Raw genomic sequence first — 18,382 nt, 5'->3', positions numbered from 1 at the left:
CAGTCTATGGGGTGGCACCAATATGGAGCTATGCGCCATAACTTATGGAGGCCAAACAGTTTGACCAATGAGTCAGATGGCACGAGCTACCAATAAATGGAAGCTAACAGGACATATTTCTACATTCATCTTCCTCGGAGCAAGATTCAAAAGGTTGGAAATCTACCATCTGAAATATCCATCAGAAAATATGCTTTTTCCGATCCCACTCTGCAAGCTGAAGATCAGCACTATATTGACAGGCAATTTCACAATCCTATAGAGTCCCACTTCAATTACCAGGATCCTATCCGGGTCTGAGCAGGTATACAATTGAAAAGCAGTACATTCTTACTAAAGTCTCATATGCTACTTGCCTTTTTAAGGAGACAATCCGGTTTGTGCAGCCAGCTTTGCTGCTCACCCTACATAAATGTAGCTATCCCATTAGGAAGCAGTTCACAACTTAATTCCATCCTTTTTAGGTCTTGCAGACGTAGTGCTGGAGCGCGCCTGTGCTCCTCGCTCTGCGAGGCTTATTGTAATCGTGCGATTTCAGAAGGGGATTTGAAGTCCCGCCTATCATTTCTATTGGCTTGCATCATCGTTCATGCTAAACGGTGGCTTTTCATTTTAAACGAGGCTTCTTAGTCCCTCCTTGTTATCGCCCGGTCTCCTTTTGGCCCCGCCCATCCGGTCTGGATCGTTTACTTGCGGCGTTACACGGTCTCCTTCATAAGTCTGTAAGCACATTTTTTTTTAGCGTGGTCCACTTCGGCTGCGCTTGTTAATTGTATGCTTCATGCTTGTGTAAGCGTTCGATGCACGTTTGTGTCGACCCCCCCCCCCAATTGTCCTCCCCACCGCTACCCGCCCTCTGTGTCGTTCGCCACCTGCTCCTTGTTGTTTTTTTTTTTATCCTTTGTTTTTTTAGTGTTCCCATACAGTAAATTGAGAGTCAGGCACATGAGGGTGAAAGACATAAAGGGGGTTTATATTTGGGAGCCAGGGAGCGACACGCACTGTCAGAATCACTTTTCATCCTGGACGTGGTGCTTTTTGGCCACCCCATGGGATTCTGTGAAAGAAAACGGAGCGTTTTACTGCGCTAGTGAATGAATCAGAAGCAGTGTGCTCCTGCCACTTAATGAAGGAGTACTTCAGAGTCTGCAAATGCGTACCAGATGAGCGGCTGCTGCGGGTCAGGGCTCCCCGGCTGCACGCAGCTGGGGGAACGCGCTGCATGCGTGACCATGCCCCTTGTAAGCACGTGCACACAAAGGTGGAGGGGTTGATTTGAGGCCAATGGTGGTGCATATCCCTGAAAAACTTGCCGAGTCTCGTTGGCTGTTTGGATACTGACCGTACATTCCTATGGCAACCCGCATTCCAGGCGGTACAGTAGGAACAGCATCACATGCCAGGCAGGCCCGCACAGTGTGCGGCAGGGGCCCAACATACAGGATGTTGGATATTTGTGCAGCACATGACATGCTGTAGAGCAGCTACCTCATACAGGGTGTAACTTCCATTGGTGCAGCAGGAGCAGTGTCACCGTGACATTGAGGCCCGATGAGCCCACTGAACGCAGAATATTGCTGTATTTCACAGTTCAAACATCCGTCAATGGCTCATTTCCTTCCGCCGACTAGGGCCCGTGACAAGCTGCCTACGCCACAGATCATAAACCCACTCACTCCATCATCGGAGCTTTGGCCTGTCATAGACAGTTGTTAATTCGAAACTGTATGCGATTAACTTCCAATATACATTGCTGAATAGGGCACCCCCTTAAATATATCGAATGCACTCACTAGTATCCAGAGTGGTTTGTGTTCAGCAGAACATTGCCATGCATTCAGTAGTCCCGGAACTGACGTTGTGAGTACAAATTGGGGGTCTAATGTGATTTAATGTATGGAATAACTTGAAGCATCATGATGACAAAAAAATAATTCTTTTTTAGGGGCAATGTAAGGTTGTTAAGTTTTTAAAAGTATACTTTTAATGGTCTTATAAAAAAATGTCTGCAATAGGTACAGTCTGGTTAGCTATTACTACTATGTATTCTTTGAAAGCACTTGTTTTATCTTGTATAGGGCTGCTGGAATTATGCGATTCTGCAGCCGTGACATTTTTTCACATAATTATGTAACTATTTGCCACATAATCCACCACCTGCAGTATAACATGCAGATTTAAAAAAAAAAAAAGTTTGAAGCTCAAATGGATCAAAGGTTACTAAAAACATGGTGATGTGTTTGCGCGCATTGTAAGCCCTTTGCAAAGGGTAACTGGCCAACTTTCAGTGGCTTATTTCTGTATTTGGCTGTTAAATTTGTACTAATGAGCTGAAATATTTGCCCAGACAATACTACCGAGTAAAAAAAAAAAGTCAAAATAATTAACTAATACTAGTAAAAATGTACCGCATTATACTGCATAATTGGTCTATGGGGCTCCCCTGCCACATAATTCCATTGGCCCTGATAACATACACAAATCATTGTGTGGCAACCTATGTTATAAAGTGTTTGTAAACAATTTTAGAATAATGCCCTAAATATTCACATTGCTTTCGGTTTCATGCTGGGACCCTAAAACTATATAAATACACGTCACTATTATGCACTGCACCATCATGGATTCAATTTTGTGACTCTGTTCTCATACAGACATCTTCTGGGATCACATTAATCAAGTTTCATAATGTGAAGATGTGTGTGTCCCATCAATTAGTTTCATGTTTTAATGTGCATTTATTTAACACCTCTTTACTCACTTGTAGGCGTGAGCCTTATTTTAAGTGCAGTTGCTGAACGTGTGAATACAACAAAATACTTATAAAATATTTTGTTGTTTTTAGCCAAGCTGTTGACTTTGCGACCCCAAGACGCAGGATCACAGCTGCCTTGCTTTTCTCGACACTTCAACTGTCATGTAAATGAAGACGGCCTGGAAACGCGAAAAATAAACAAAGTTGCTTCTCCAGGCCATCTTCATTCTTAAGTACTTAAAGAGACATTTGCGCCCCCCTGGGACTGCCACCACGGACCCCCACAGATTGAAAACCTCTGGCCTAAGTCCAGGCCGGGAGCTCCCACCACATGCTGTGACTGCTGGGTTTGGCCCATTGTCATTCGATATGTGACAATGGGCCGCGATAATATGTGCTGGGCTGCGCAGATGCTGTAGCAAGCTCTTGAATTCAGATCAGGAGAACCAGCCCTAACACTGATGGGGGAAAAAAAACGGCTATCATCAAGCCTCGGGCACTGGGCCTCAGGTACCAGCTGAATGCCCGCCTTGCCAATCCGACGCCCAAGGCTCATGTTTGGGTGGGCCTGCCCCACCCGGCCCACCCGCTAGAACCGGGCCTGTGTGCAATAACTAGTGTCACTGACCCCTACATTAGAGGTCTGGCCCTGCACTGTAGGGACGAGGAGGAATGATGTTTTCTTTCGTCATCAGTGCCTGACCCTGCTCTGTAGAGACTCCTCTGGTTTTCGTCCCTATTCGCCCTCTGGAAGTCCCACGACGCGGATATTGTTGCGGCATGAGTGCCCTTCTGTATCCTCCACTTTATCTTCTAGGGCGTGCACTCGATCGATTAGGTCCTGCAGGGCTGCGGTGGGGCTTTGTGTGACTGGTTTTAGCTCTGCGAGCGACTGTTCCTGTAAGCGCACTTTGTCCCCAAGCTTGTGGTGGTTGGCTCTCAGAAGGGCGAAGTCCAAGGTAACCATGTCGATTTTTGACTCCAGCAAGGAGCGGGTCTGGTCCAAAGCAGATCCGGTCTTTTCTACGACTGCCCGAGCAGAGTCCAACTTGGTAGTAAGTGTTGCGTGTGGCATCTCCGCGGTTGTATCTCTTTCCGTAGTTATTGGTTCTGAACTGCCAGTGCGTACGTTTAGTTGTTGAGTGTTTGTTTGTAGGTGGCTGCGCTGTCAGCATTCGTTACCGGTGCGTGTGGGCAGTATCAGACATTGGACCGCGGTTTCACTTGGGCGGTAGGCCTAGCCCCGTAGAGGAGCTGCGCACACCCTGTAGTGGGCAGAAAATGCTGGGGTGAGCGGGCGTGTCTGTGCGTTTGCATCCTTTATTCTCTTGTTATTGGCTCTAGTGTTGGATGAGCCTTCTCCGATTCTTGACTTCCCCGTGGATCAGCTTTGTTGACATGTATTTAGTTGACTCTTGTCACTATCTGGTGATTTTATTCCCTTTTGCATTTTAGCGCGGGGAAGGGCGGTCCTGCTGTTCTTGCTGGTCAACTACGCCTCCAACACCTCGATGCTTCGGGCTCAGTTGGTCCCTCGTGTTCAGTGCAGAGCAGGACTGCGCTTTTGCATTTAGATGTACCGGTTGACTTTTTAAGGCACAAAGTTGTGTGTTTGAAGGGGTCAAGCAGAGAATATTTGCAGTTTATTTTATTGTAAGAAAAGTGCATAACCTGCTAATAGTTGTAGGGTCCTTCTTATTTTGTACATCAATGCTCAAACATTTTTTAAAATGTTGTATTGCCTCATCTGTAGAGACATTGATACATTCACCGAAGGAAAGCAAGTAATAAATCAGTTTTACCGATTTGTAGAGCAAATGATATATGTAAAGAAATGTTCAATATACCGAACTATGGACTCTTACATGAACAGATGTACAGTTATTATACAAGTAATGTGGAACCTCTATACTATGCCTGACCGTTAATAAATAAAATAAAATATTTCAGACAAGGAATAACTGATGCCAGCACTTAACATTTTACCTCCATTTTTGTGCTAATTTAATCTTTCCTCTTTTTCCACTCTCCTGCTCCTCTGCCTGAGCTGGTCACACTGCTGAGTCACGATGGACCTGCTGACATTATGAACATGTGTCTTCTTCCCCTTTCCTGTCACCCAAAACATATGCTCAAAGTTCGCCATCATCTTCCATTCCATCCCATCCAGCCATTCTCAATTTCTACAGCCTAAAGGTATGCCTTTGCAGCTCATCACATTTAACCAAAGTTGAAACATCTCAAACCCTTCAGAATTTCACAACTGCGCCGTATTTTTGGCTCATCACGTGCTAACCTTCATAGATCCACACCACGCAACTCGTACCTCTAAAATGCTACTTATTAATTACTTAAGAGCAGCTGACCAAAAAGAGAGCCTGTTAAAACACACTAGTTGCCTTTCCTCTACTTTTCTTTCAGAATGGACTCGCTTACAGTGCAAGTTTAGCAACCAACTACAATTTAAAGGCTGTTCAGCTTTTATCAAGATTAACTAAAGGCATTTTTAGAAGAGCACATTCAGACATGTATAATGAGGCTTAACAACAATATCTCTGAGAATTCCAACCCCAAGTCAACAGAAAAGTTAAAACCCTAAAGAAATAATGAATTTTTAAATTTTAAAATACATAAATGGTGACACTACAGACGGCGATGATAAATTCTAGGATCATAAATTAATTTGTGGCTTAATGAAGCACCAATTTAGATCATTTTTCAAAACTGAAGGTTAGATACGGTAAGTTATTCCTTAAGCTTCAGCCAAATGATTTTGGTGTTACCTACTACAGCCACATATAAAGCATTTTAAAAGAATATCTTAGTTTTTTTTTTTAAACAAATTTCATAAAAGTAAGAATAAATTTGGATTAAAAAAAAAACATTAAAATAATAGCGTTTGAAATCAAACTTTTAAATGACACTGAATCTTACCCTGGGATTTCCTCATATCTTTTGATGCTAAAGCACGATTTCCATGCTGAACACTGGTGAAATCAGGTGTCACATTGTTAACCCTCAGCTCTTGCCCCATCGACTTCCGACCATAGGCATTTTCACCAGATCCTCCATTACCATTGTAACCACCTATGATAAATAAATGTATATTTAAAAGCAAAGTTCATCTTCGGTCACTGCAAAGCATATCAATATTTATCTACTACAAACGGGGACAAAATGAATAGAGATTGTGTTGCACCTGGGGTGTTTTTCTACATGACGGCAGATGTGAGGGCAGGGGAGAGGAGAGGGTTCGGCAGGGCAGTTATACTTTATTTATATTGTATATTTGTTTGGCTCCAGCCAAAGCGTTTCATTCAATAGAGATTTAACTTCATCAGGGCGTTTTTTTTCTCTCCAATAATGGAAAACGTGGGTGGAAGTAGATATCAGTTAGTACTAGGCGATGCATCCTGTCTCAGCCTCCCTGATAAGGGTCGGGTATATGTACCTTAATCAAGAGTCTACAGCATCAAAGACCTGGATCCATGGTAAGAGCAGTGCGCCATTATTGAAAGAAAAAAAAACGCCCTGATGAAGTTCAATCCCTATTGAACGAAACGCGCTTGCTGGAGCCTACATCGTTTCATGTCATTAAAATAAATACATTTTTCTTATAAAGGAACTGGTCAGTCTTGTCATCAGGAAAGGCATCCTGGTGGTGCACCGCTCCACAAACATCTGGTTGAAATAGTTTTTCAGATTGCTCCCAAAAGTTTTCTTCCTCCTTTTACCTCTTCTTCCAAAACACTGCTTGGTGGGGTCCCCAAGGGCTCAGCTCTTAGTCTGACTCTTTTCAATATCTATCTGGAGCTTCTTGCCAAATTGGTGGAAACGTGGGGGGTGCGTGTGGTCTCTTATGCGGATGACACCCAGCTCTTTTGCTTTTCAGTTCTTTTAAGCTGTGTCTGAAACAGGAGGTAAACTGGATGAAGGAAAAGTTATCTAAAATTCAACTCTGGAAAAACGTAGGTTCTTTTCTTTGGCACTAAGCTTGTCCCAGATGCTAACTTGTTGTGGCCGCCTGAGGCAGCAGCTCCCATGACGCTTACTCCATTGGCTAAAAATCGGCGGGGGGGAGGGGGGTTTGATTCAGTTTACTTTTGAACTCAAAGTCAGATCTCTCTCTCTGCTTATTGTTTTGCCACCCAGAGATCTCAAAGGAGAGTGCTCCACCTCATTCAAGATGGACTCATGAAAAAGGGTTAGCCACACTTTGGTCACAGCTAAATTGGACTATGCTAACTGTCTATAACTTGGGCCTTCCGGCCTTTATTCTGAAACGGCTTCAATTCATCCAGAACTCAGATGGCCGCCTCATTTTGAAAATTCCCTCCACTTTTCCATTTCTTCTTATTTGCAACATCTTCAATGGCTTACCGTGATCAAGAGAATTCAATGTAAAGCTCTTACTTTAGTGTTCAGAGCCTTTAATCTCAAGGGTCCTCAGTGTCTGAGGAAGAGACTGAGACCTTATTTCCAGTACAGAGCCTTGAGATCTAACAGCTTAAAACTGCTCTATACTACTTGTATTTGTAAAGCTAGATGAGGTGGTCGTTCCTTTACCCATTTGGCTTCTAAACTGTGAAGTGCACTGCCTCTCAGTCTTCGCTGCATCACCTTGAAATCACCCTTCAAAAGCAAGCTCAAAACTTTATTGCTTGACACAGATCTGAGCGCCTAGTAACTTGCTTACTTCCCTTTCTCCCTTCGGTCTGGTCGCTAGCACCAGGACACCTCTTCAGAGGCAGCTGCGCGCTTTACAAATGGCCTGAATTAAATATTCCGGCTCCATACGTAGCAATTGCTACACATTTGGATGCATAGATAGTAAAAGGTCTCTTGGTGGTTTTAAGCCCAACAACTGACGTTTTGAACATAGTAATCTTATTTCGTAACTATGTTTTCCAGTGACATTTGTTATCAAAGAGTAATCCCAGATAGGAAAAAGAGACCGCCTCACACACCTTAGTGTTGTTAATAAAACAACCTAGTCTTTTTGTAGGCCTCACCCCACATATCATAGTGAAAGTTTTACTTTCATTTACCTTTAGGTCCAACTTTAATAACACTGGTTTCCTGGAATAGTTGCTATCAAAGAGTATACCCAGATAAGAAAAACAGACAGCCACATGTCTACGTCATTATGCATCGTGGTCTGGTTAGAATAAATAGTCAAATGTTCAACAAAGCTTAGCTTCCTGAATGTGGATGTACGTTGAGGGGTCTGAGGATTCCCTAAAGTATGGAGAATTTATCACACCACGAAATACTGTACTATCTTTTTGTGTGCTGGCTATCTTGAGTGCTGGCTATCTTGAGTGCTTCCCATGCTTCCTCCTTAATCTGCTTTTTCTGGTCTCCTGGGACACTTTTTAAGATACAAAAAGAATAATTGATGGACAGAATGTTGAACAATGTCAAACCTTTACCCCAGTACAGAGATCTGGGCCTAAATCCATCTTGTTTTGCTCCCCATGCCATTCCAGTTTAAACCCAGCCATATGCAAGTCTATTTTGACCCTATTCCTCATGGGAACAGTCCAGCTGAACTGACAAGTCCCCTATAGAGTCTTAGTCCATTCTCAGAGATTATAAGTGCCATACTGAGTGCATGGGCTGGGAGCTTGTTAATACAATTTACACAGGTCCATGATGGCTTCACCAAATCCAAAGATGTTTGGTACCAAACATTTCAGATTGATGAGCCCATCCTGATACCAGTGGTGGATTCATTACTAAGTGCACTCAAAGGTGCCCCCTGAAAACCTACCAAAGGCTAGTGTGTGCTGACTGGTCTGCACTGCCTGCCACTTCCAGACATGTTTCGGATTGCTGAGGTGGGAGCCTTGTGCTCTTATGTGTCAGAAACTATGCCTAATCTGGGTAGAGGTGCTTCACACCTACCCCCAAGCAGGAACAGCATTCAAGGGTGGTGAATGAAAGGGTTACTTACCAGTAGGAGTAGTTTTGCAGCTTGAAGAAATTTCTGGATTCACATGCTGTGCATTATTCCGCCATCTAGTGGTTGGGTCTGATTTGTCTTTTGTTTTGTTTTCTTATTTTGGTCGTTGTCTACCACAATTTGGCGATAGGTACGTCCCCTGAGTGACATCTGACAGTATCCTAGAGGTCGACGTGCGTGGTGGCCATCTTCGGATTCTTTTTTCTGTTTTTTCTTTGGTTTGTAATCCTTGAGATGGTTTTAATAAACAGTGATGTAGTCCTTTACTTCCCCCACCTGTTTGTTGTCCTTGTAGGGGAGGCCGGGTGGGTCGCATGTGAATCCAGAAAAGTCTCAAAGCTGCAAACCTACTCCTACTGGTAAGTAATCCTTTCGTTTGCAGCGTGAATCCTTTTCTGGATTCACAGGCTGTGCATTAGATTATGTAGCTGTTTCTCCCGTCTTGGAGAGGCTGTGGTGAAAGGAAGACTTTGCAAACAGGTGTTGGAGCACCCTCTGGCCAATTTGAGCTTCCTTATTCATCTGTATGTCCACACAGTAATGCTTTGTGAAGGTGTGTGGTGATACCCATGTTGCTGCTGCGCAGATGGAATCAATGGGTACACTGGCCATAAATGCTAGCATTGCTCCCTTCTTTCTAGTGAAGTGCGCTGTTGGTTGAATTGTTAGTTCCTCCTTGGCCTTGTGATAACATACCTGGATAGCTTGTACTATCCATCTTGCAATAGTTGCTTTTGTGACCGCAGATCCTGTGTTGGTATGCGAGTGTGCAACAAACAATTGTTTTTTCTTATTTTTTCTATTTTCTGCAAGTAATACAGTAAAGCTCTCCTAACGTCCAGGGTATGGAGGCTTATTTCTGCTTTAGTTTCTGGGTTTTGAAAGAAAACCGGTAGCAGGATGTTTTGATTAAGTGATACTTAGATACCATCTTTGGCAAGAATTGTGGGTTAGTTTTCAAGATCACTTTATCCTTGTGGAACTGTAAATAGGGTCTTAGATTGTTAAAGCCTGTAGTTCACTTACTCTGCGTAGTGATGTTATAGAAATGAGAAAGGCTTTCTTTAGGGTAATGTAATTGGTGTCTGCTGCATGCATAGGTTCAAAGGGTTTCTTCATCATTTGAGAGAGTACTGTATTTAAGCTCCATGTTGGTATAGGTGCAGCTCTTGGTGGAGCTATTCTCTTGGCTCCTTCTAGGAATCTTTTTATGACTGGTCTGGTAAAAATGCTTTTGCAAGATTTTCCTCTGGTGTATGCCACTATGGCAGCAAGGTGCACCTTAAGTCTTGAAAAACTGATGTTGCTGTCCAAGAGGCAAGTAAGATATTTGATAACAGTTTCTTGTGTTTTTATGTAACTAGTCCTGTTGTTTGCGATGCACCATGTGGTATATTGTTTCCATTTTGCTGTATAGCATTTCCTTGTGGATTGTTTCCTTGCCTCGGAGTACTTCCATGGTTCTTAACGGTAGATTGAGATGACCAAATTCTATGTATGCAGGTGCCAAGCTGCTAGTTGCAGTGTTGCTGGTTCCGGGTAAAGGATTTGGCGCTGTTGCATTGTCAGCAGGTCTTTTCCTGTTTTGATCCTGATCAGGTCTCCTTTGGATAGTTCTAGGAGAGTTGAATACCATGTTTGCCTTGGCCAATAGGGGGCAATGCGATATTTGTTCCTGGCTCCTTTTACTTTTGTAGCACCCTTTGCATCAGGAGTATTGGTGAAAAGGCGTAAACAAATGTCTGAGACCAATTCAGTGAAAGTGCATTTCCCCTTGCAGGTGGTGTGGAAACCTGGAGGCAAAGTATTGGCATTTCTTGTTCTGTATTGTTTCAAACAGGTCCAACACTGGTGTACCCCAGATGTTGAATAGGTACTGAATTGTCTGTTTCAGCGCCCATTCGTGAGAGCAATTGTTCTGTCTGCTCAGTTGGTCTGCTGTGATGTTGACTACTCCGGGTACTGTCTGTAGATGGATCTTTTGGGGTATTGCCCAATGCTAAATTTCCTGTGCCAGTTTGCCCAGTGGAAAAGACCTTGTTCCACCTTGTTTGTTGAGGTAGAACATTGTAGTTGTATCGTTTGTTTGTATTAGAATTGTTTTCCTCTGAATATGTTTCTGGAATGCCTGGAGTGTCAGAAAAACTGTTTTCATCTCCAGGAAATTGATGTGTTTGGTGGAGTCCTGTTCGCGCCATTGGCCATGTACTTTTAGCTGGTTGAGATGTGCTTCCCATCCGTTGAGGGGAATGCATCCGTAGTGACTGTCAAAGATGGAGTTGGATCCCTGAAAGGTCTCCCCTGTACTATGTTGTTGGATGCCCACCATTGTGTCTCTGCTTGAACCCTTTGTGTAACAACCACTAGATCCTCCCAAATTCCTGTGGCTTGTGACCAGCTGTTGAGCCATTCCTGAAATAGGCGCATGTGTAGGCGAGTGTGAGGCATTAAGTGGGATACATGATGCCCTCATGCCCATTAGTTTCATAACCCTCCTCACTGTCAGAGACGGTCCCCTCTGGTAGAGGGCTGTTTCGTGGTGAATAGCTTGTATCCTGGCTTGTGTGGGGCTGATTTTATGCCGAACGAAGTACCTTGAATTGGTAGTGTGTCTTGTTGTGCAGGAACCGCAGGTATTTTCTGTGCTTTTTGTTCATAAGAGATATGTAAATAGGAGTCTTTTCGATCTATTGTTGCGAAATAATCTCCCTTTTGGATTTGCGGGAGTATTTCTTGAAGTGTACACATTTTGAAGTGTTGCGTTAGTATGAATTTGTTTGAGTCTTAAGTCCAAGATTGGCCTTAGAGTTCAATCCTGTTGTGGTACTAAAAAGTAAGCGGAGTAGTTTCCTTTGTAACACTGATGTGCTGGTACCTTTTCTATTGCCTGTTTGAGGTATAGATCCTTGATTTCGCCGTTTAGTAGTGTTTGTTCTGATTTGATTAATTTTCTCTTCTTTGGTGATTTGCAGGTGGAGTTCTTATGAGTCCTATGAAATATCCATATTTTACTAAATTTAAAATCCAATTGTCTGTTGTAATCCTTTCCCATTCTTTGTGGAAAAAAGATATTCACACTCTCTCCCCGCCCCCCCGCCCCCCACTGTGGTGTTTTGTGTGGGTCTTTCCCTGTAATTAAGTCAGTTTGTGCCATTCCCTCTGGCTCTAGCTGAGTGGCATCTTCCTCTGCCACTCCCTCTCCCTCGAAAGGGCTGCTTCTGCTGTTGCCGATACCCTTGGTAGCTGGACTGTTGTCCCAACTGCTGGTTTTGTCCTTCAAATTGCGGTGGCATCTGTTGTCCTTGACCAAAGCCCCCTCTATCTGTGGTTTTCTAAAATAACCTCTTTGCTGTAGGGCCCCCATTGCCCTTGCTGTTTCATTGTCCTTTTGAATTTATTGAAGGGATTAGTCTACTTCCTTCCCAAACAGAGCTTCTCCGTTAAATGTTGGTTGATGATAGATGTTTCGACCTCTTGTTTAAAGCCAGATATTCTGAGCCAGGCATGCTGTCTGAGAATTGTTTCGGTGCACATATGCCTACGTGCAGTGTCTGCTGCATCTAGGGCTGACTTTAGGCATGTGTTAGCCACATTTTTTACTTCCTGGACGATAGATTTTGCTCTCTTTCTGTCCTCTTCTGGGAGTATGTTTAGAAGCTCTTCAATTTCATCCCACAGTTGGTGGCCATATCTGTTTAACAGGCATTTGAGTTGGCAATGCACCACTGAGTTGCAGCTTCTTTTTCCATCCTTCTCCCCACCATATCCATCCTTTTACTTTCTTTCTCTGGATGAGGCCCTGTGTTGGAGACTGCGTTTGCTCACCTTCTGGCTGTGGTTACAATGATGGAGTCAGGTATAGTACTTCCTTGAATGTATTTTGGGTCCTTTGAAGAGGGCTTATATTTTTTCTCCACTCTGGGAGTTACTCCTTTATTTGAGGCTCGCTCTTTAAAGGCTTCTTTGCCCTCATCCAGGATACTTGGTAACATGGGTAGGTATTGTGTCCCTTTAGTTGCAGGTGCTAGTCTTTCCAGCAGGAAGCATGTGTCCCCTTTTATTCTCCTCCAGAGGAACCCCAAATTGGTAAGCTGCTACCTCATTGTAGAAAGCAATGTCATCTGGGGTGATGCTTTCTAAGGGTAGCTGCAGATCTCTTCTTCTGGGCTCTCGATGTCGAGATCGTCCCATGTGTCCTCAAAGTCTTCTGAGTTTTCCTCTTCCTCCGGAACGTCTCTGTATTCCTCGGGGTCTTCGCCTCGAGGTTCCGTCTTCTGCGTTGACGTTTTCCGGCTCTGGTTCTACGGCAGGTGCTTTAGGAATTCGAAAATCCTTTAATGATGCGTCAAATTCTTTTTTCTTTTGTAAGAGCAGAGCCATTTCCCCCTCGACTCTTCTCTTCTTTTGAACCGAGGGCCCTCTCGGCGTCGGAGGCCGGGGACTTTCTCTTCTTTTCGGTATCAACATTACCTTTCGGCGATGGTGAGCCCTTTTTTACGGGTTTGGTGTCGACCCTTGGCTTCGGTGCCTTTTGCGATCTTCCCTCTTTGGTAACCTTGGGGTGGGTTCCGCGGGATTCTTTTGTTCGCGGCTGACCCTCAATCACCGTTTTGCTCGGCGTCGGGGCTGCCTTGGGCATTTTATGTTCGTGGCCCTTCGGCTCTGATGGAACTTTGTCTCTTACCTTGTCAGTCTTCTTTTTCGACTCTTTCGCCTTCTTTTCGGCGTGGATTTTTTTGTAGTCCTTTTCCAGTATTTTGACGTCTGATCCTTCGTGTGTCAAATTCGCTGCAGCCCCATGCTGCTCTTCATCGCTGGAGAAACCCATGTCCCTCATGGAACGTTTCTTCGACGGCTGAAACATTGTGGCGTAGTGGGCCTGTCTTTGGTTTCGACGTGTCCTGAGCGTTTTCAGCTGGAACGCTGCGGAGGCCTCGCAATCCTTGTCTTGATGGTCCTTCGACAGGCACAGGTTGCACACATCGTGCTGAGTGTACTTGTGGTGGCACTTGGGGCAGAATTTAAAAGGGGTATTCTCCATGACCCCTACCTTGCCATTTGTGGACCGTATTGGTCCTTTGGTGTTTAAACGGACGCCCTGCTCCTGTCTTCGGGTGCGGCGTCGATCGTTTGGTTTTCCTTCGATGATTCTTCGATGCTAGTCTTCTTTCTAAGTCCTTTCCGCGAAAAACAAAAAACTTTATTTGGAGATTCCCGTCTTGCTTCCAGACCCAACGTCGGAAAAAGGAATCTGAAGATGGCCACCACGCACGTCGACCTCCAGGATACCATCTGAACAGCGACCAAAACAAGAAAGAAAAAAACAGACAATTCCAGACCCAACCACTAGATGGCGAATAATGCACAGCATATGAATCCAGAAAAGGATTCATGCTGCAAAACCTCAAATACTTCTTACCCTTTGTTATGCTAGCCAGGGCCTCTCCAGCTTGTGGAGCTGAGCCCCCCTTTAACCAAGCCCTACTTGTGACAGTAAGGTCAGAGGGGAGAATTAGTAAGCAGGAGAGGTGTGTCCCCTTTCAGACAAGAGCTCCCCTTAAGGTTTTCGGAGCGGAGGTGACCCTCTCCTTTGAAAATGCTCCATATTGTTTGTGAGGATTGTAAGAAAGTGGCTCTGTATATACTGTTCCCAAATAGGTACAGTGTGCACAGAGTCCACAGTCCCCAGAGGTATGGCAGAGGCTAAAGTTAGATATAACCTTACTCTCTAAAGTGGTAGCTTGGTCGAGCAGTAAGGCAGTATCAGAGGACAGTGTAAAGCATTTGTTGTACACACTCAGTCAGCAAATGGTTTCACACACTCAAGAACTGAACCCTAGGCCAATGGTTTTGTATAAAAATATATAGTGTTTTATTTTAGAACCAACAATAGGTATCAAAATATACTTTCTCAGAATGAGATGCTTTAGTTAAATACTCTCAATAGGCAATGGACTTTTGAATGCAATAGTCACAGTTGTTGCAATGGGCAACACAATTCAAACACAATTATAACATTGAGCTCAATGGGAATTTCTAAGTAAATGCAATTAATTACTTTTTGGATTACTTTTCTTACCACAGGACTGGATCCTAGATTCAGTCCTGGGGCAATTCCTGGAAACAGGTAAGTAAATACGTTTTGGTTACAGGTATGATTTTTAAGGAATATTATTGTATTTTAAAAGTTGACACTTAAAAACATTTTCGCATAGAATCACCAATGTTATCCTATGGGAGGAAATTCACTCAGCAGGAAAGTAGGGTTATCGTTACTATTTCTAACTCGGTGTTGGATCCTGGATCCAGTACTGGTGCATCTCCTGTAAACAGTTGAAAGAAATCGTTTTTGTTACACAGGCGGTTTTTAAGGAATATTTGCAAGTTTGAAAAATCGACACTTAGAAGAATTTCAGGCAAAAACCAGGCAATGTTATCCTATGGAGGAAAATCAAGTTATAGGTAAGTTCTGTTGTAGTTACTTTTCAGGGTCAGTGCTGGGCACCAAGATGCAGCACTGGGATCTCTCCTGATAACAGGTGAGTAATTTCGTTAACGTTATTCGGCTGATTTTAGGTGAATATTTTAAAGTTTCAAAACTCGACACTTAGAAGAATTCCCAAGTGAAACCAGTCAATGTTACCCTATGGAAGAAAAGTGAGTTATCGGCTTTTGGGTAAGTACTCATCTGGCAGAGTTAAGGTTCTGGGCATAGACTCCGGGGTCTCCCAGGGTCAGGTAAGTACAGTTGGTACACCCTCAGCTGCACTGGGGCAGCCAGTTGCAGAGGGAGTTAGGCCCAATGTTATCCTATGGGGGGGCAGAGGGCCTTCGGTTGGTGGCTGCTAGCAGGCAGGCCATACGGCTGTGGGAGCTGGGCTCCTGGTCACTTGCTCAGGGCAAGTGAGGAAGTAGATTAGGATAGATGTTGCACTCCCAGGGGCACTCGGGCGGCTGGGTGCAGGGTGCTTTTGAGCCGTCGGGCGCTCAATGGATTTCAATGGAGAACCTGCAAGATGAACAAAGGCTGCAAGCTCGGGGACAAAGATTCTTCAGGTGCGACCACCACTTCGAGAGGTAAAGTTGGGAAGCTGTAGGTTAGGTAGGCACCCAGGGGCTGGGCACAGGGGGCTGCAGGGTGCAGGGGTGTCTTTTCTGAGGCTGCAGGTGTCAGGAGCGTGGAGGTGGGTCCTTGGGTGCTGGATTCGGGGTCACAGTCACTGGGGGGGGATATGGTCGTTGTCCACTCTGGCACAGGCCAGGCTTGGCGGGTGCAGAGTGTGCACGAGTCGCGGTTCCTGGTTGGCACCAGAGCCTTGTTACTTACTTTGAGCACAACCACTGCTCGTGGGATTCCTATTCTTTTAAGAGTCACAAGGCAGTCAGGTCCTCTGGGGTTTTTGAGGTTGCTGACCACTGGAGACGCCAGGGTTTAGCAGGAGCAGGTTCGAGGGTTGACAGGCCTGTAGGACTGGGGCCAAATCAGTTGGTGTCTTCCTCTTGTTAGCAGCTGCATGGCAGGTCTTTTTTATTGATCTTCTTGCTTGTTTCGGTATCGGGATCTGAGGAAGGAAGTTTCAGGGTGCCCCTAAATACTAAGTTTAGGGGCGTTACAGGTAGGTAAAGGGCAGGGGCCAATGGGTCCCTTCCCTGGGGTGGGCACACCCCCTATCCTGCCACTCTCTAGTGGGAGGGGGGCAGTAGCCTAGTCCTGATTGGGCAGGGCTCTCCATCTTCAAGATGGCGAGAGCCCGGAGATGTGCTTCACCTCGCCTCCCCCACCTGAGGGGTGGGGTTGGCAGAGGCTGGCACACCCCCTTCCCTCCCTTGGGGTATCCCGACAGTCTTCCCGCCAGTGTGGGGGGTCAGAACCGGTGGGGGCCAGTTGCTGAGTACAGCAAGTGGCCTGGAGAAGCTCACAAAGGCGGCATGCCTTTGAAGCTTCCCCTGCCCATCCTGGGGGAGGAGACCTAGCACCTCATCCAGGATGTGCATTGTTGCAGGCCCAGGAGAGCGGATGACTCTCTACCCAGGGGTCCAGCAACATGTCTGCTGTGGGGCAGCCTAGGCAGCCCCTCAGACAGGACGTGGATTGTAGGTTAGGTTCAGGGGGCAACTCTAAGTTGCTCTCTGTCGTGCATCTTACATTAAATCCCATACTGGCATCAGTGTGGGTTTAATGTGCTGAGAAGTTTGATACCAAACTTCTCAGTCTTCAGTGTAGCCATCATGGTGCTGTGGAGTTCGTGTTGACGACCTCCCAGCACCATATACTCTAAATGGCAGCACTGCACTTACAGTGCCCAGGAATGGACCTGGGTACTGTAGGGGCACAGGGTTCATGCACCTGTGCCCACACCACTGGCATAGGGCACCCAGCTAGAGGGGTGACTGAAGTATTCCAGGGCAGTGTGTGTTGTGGGCATGGCACACAGGGATATGTGCCATGTCGACTCAGTTTTGTTCTGCACCAAGACACTCAGCCTGCAAAGGTAGTGTGTGTCAGGGTACAGGGCCTCTAAGGGTGGCACAATGAGTGCTGGGGCCCTGGGTACATATGTGTCTTTATGAAAAAAAAAAAATTGTAATATATGTATAGCTAAAATTTAATGGAAGAAGACATGGGCAAATAAGTGTCTAAATACAGTATTAGCATCAGCAGAGGATTGCGGTCGCGTGAGTTATAGTTGCCTGCACTAACTATAACGGGGGAATTTCATTGGTTTTTTTATCAGTAAAATGTCCAGCTAACTATAACATGTGTGAAACCTATGGTTTTTTCAGTGAATTTGCAAGGTTTTTTAAATGCTAATTCCTAACTATAACGTGTGTGAAACCTATGGTTTTTTCAGTGAATTTGCAAGGTTTTTTAAATGCTAATTCCTAACTATAACGTGTGTGAAACCTATGGTTTTTTCAGTGAATTTGTACGGTTTTTTAAATGCTAAGTTACTTTACGCCATTTGTGGCGTGCGCGCCCACTTAACGCAGTTCGTTCCGTGCGCGCACCGCGCGCCCACTTTACGCAGTTAGTGCCGTGCACGCACGGTGGGCACGCGGTGCACTACGCGCACCGCGTGCCCACGTTACGCTGGATGGGCCATGTACGCACGATGCGCTTCGCGCACCGTGCGCACATGGAGGACATATTATGAGCTTCGTTCTGAAAGGGATTTCTTTTCTATATTTCGAATAAATGAGATTCCATGCACAAATGGAGCCCTTCGGGCACCATTTGCACACGGGGTGAGGAAAGTGTGGAAACTTTTTTTTTTTTAATAAGTTTTACCGTACGCGTACGGTAAGCGTAATCGGCGATTTTTCCCAAAAAAAAAAAAATTGAATTTTTGGCCTTGGAGGTTCTTTGGGGACACCTTCATCAAGGCTATGTGGTTAGGAGCTGTCTAAACTGCACCTTTACATGTTTTTTGCCTTTGTTTTTCCTGCCCCCCTCTGAGTGCGAGAGAGAAAATGGCGGCCGCCGCTTCCTGGTTTCGACCGATTCGAATGTTTACTAAGATCTAACAGCCAATCAGAATCGCGCTCGCGCACGTCACCGTACGCGTACTGTAAGCTTACCGTAAGCGCACGGTAAGCGCACGGTAAGCTGCCACAGATATATATATTGATTTAAATGCTATTTTCTCAGGATCTACTGAACA

General features: G+C 45.0%; 1 protein-coding gene across 1 annotated transcript in view; it reads right to left on the bottom strand.

Moving 5' to 3' along the window:
• SMG1 (SMG1 nonsense mediated mRNA decay associated PI3K related kinase) overlaps window positions 1-18,382 on the bottom strand; it is a 1,471,505-nt gene that overhangs the window by 1,335,922 nt on the left and 117,201 nt on the right. Inside the window, exon 3 of the mRNA XM_085628855.1 lies at window positions 5,690-5,842. Coding sequence (XP_085484981.1) covers window positions 5,690-5,842 — 153 coding nt within the window. The remainder of the gene's footprint in view (window positions 1-5,689; window positions 5,843-18,382) is intronic.

The sequence above is a fragment of the Triturus cristatus genome, chromosome 10, assembly GCF_964204655.1.
Source record: "Triturus cristatus chromosome 10, aTriCri1.1, whole genome shotgun sequence".
Classification (NCBI taxonomy): domain Eukaryota; kingdom Metazoa; phylum Chordata; class Amphibia; order Caudata; family Salamandridae; genus Triturus; species Triturus cristatus.
The sequence above is the reverse complement of the archived record's forward strand: the minus strand, read 5'-3'. Positions and strand labels throughout refer to the sequence as shown.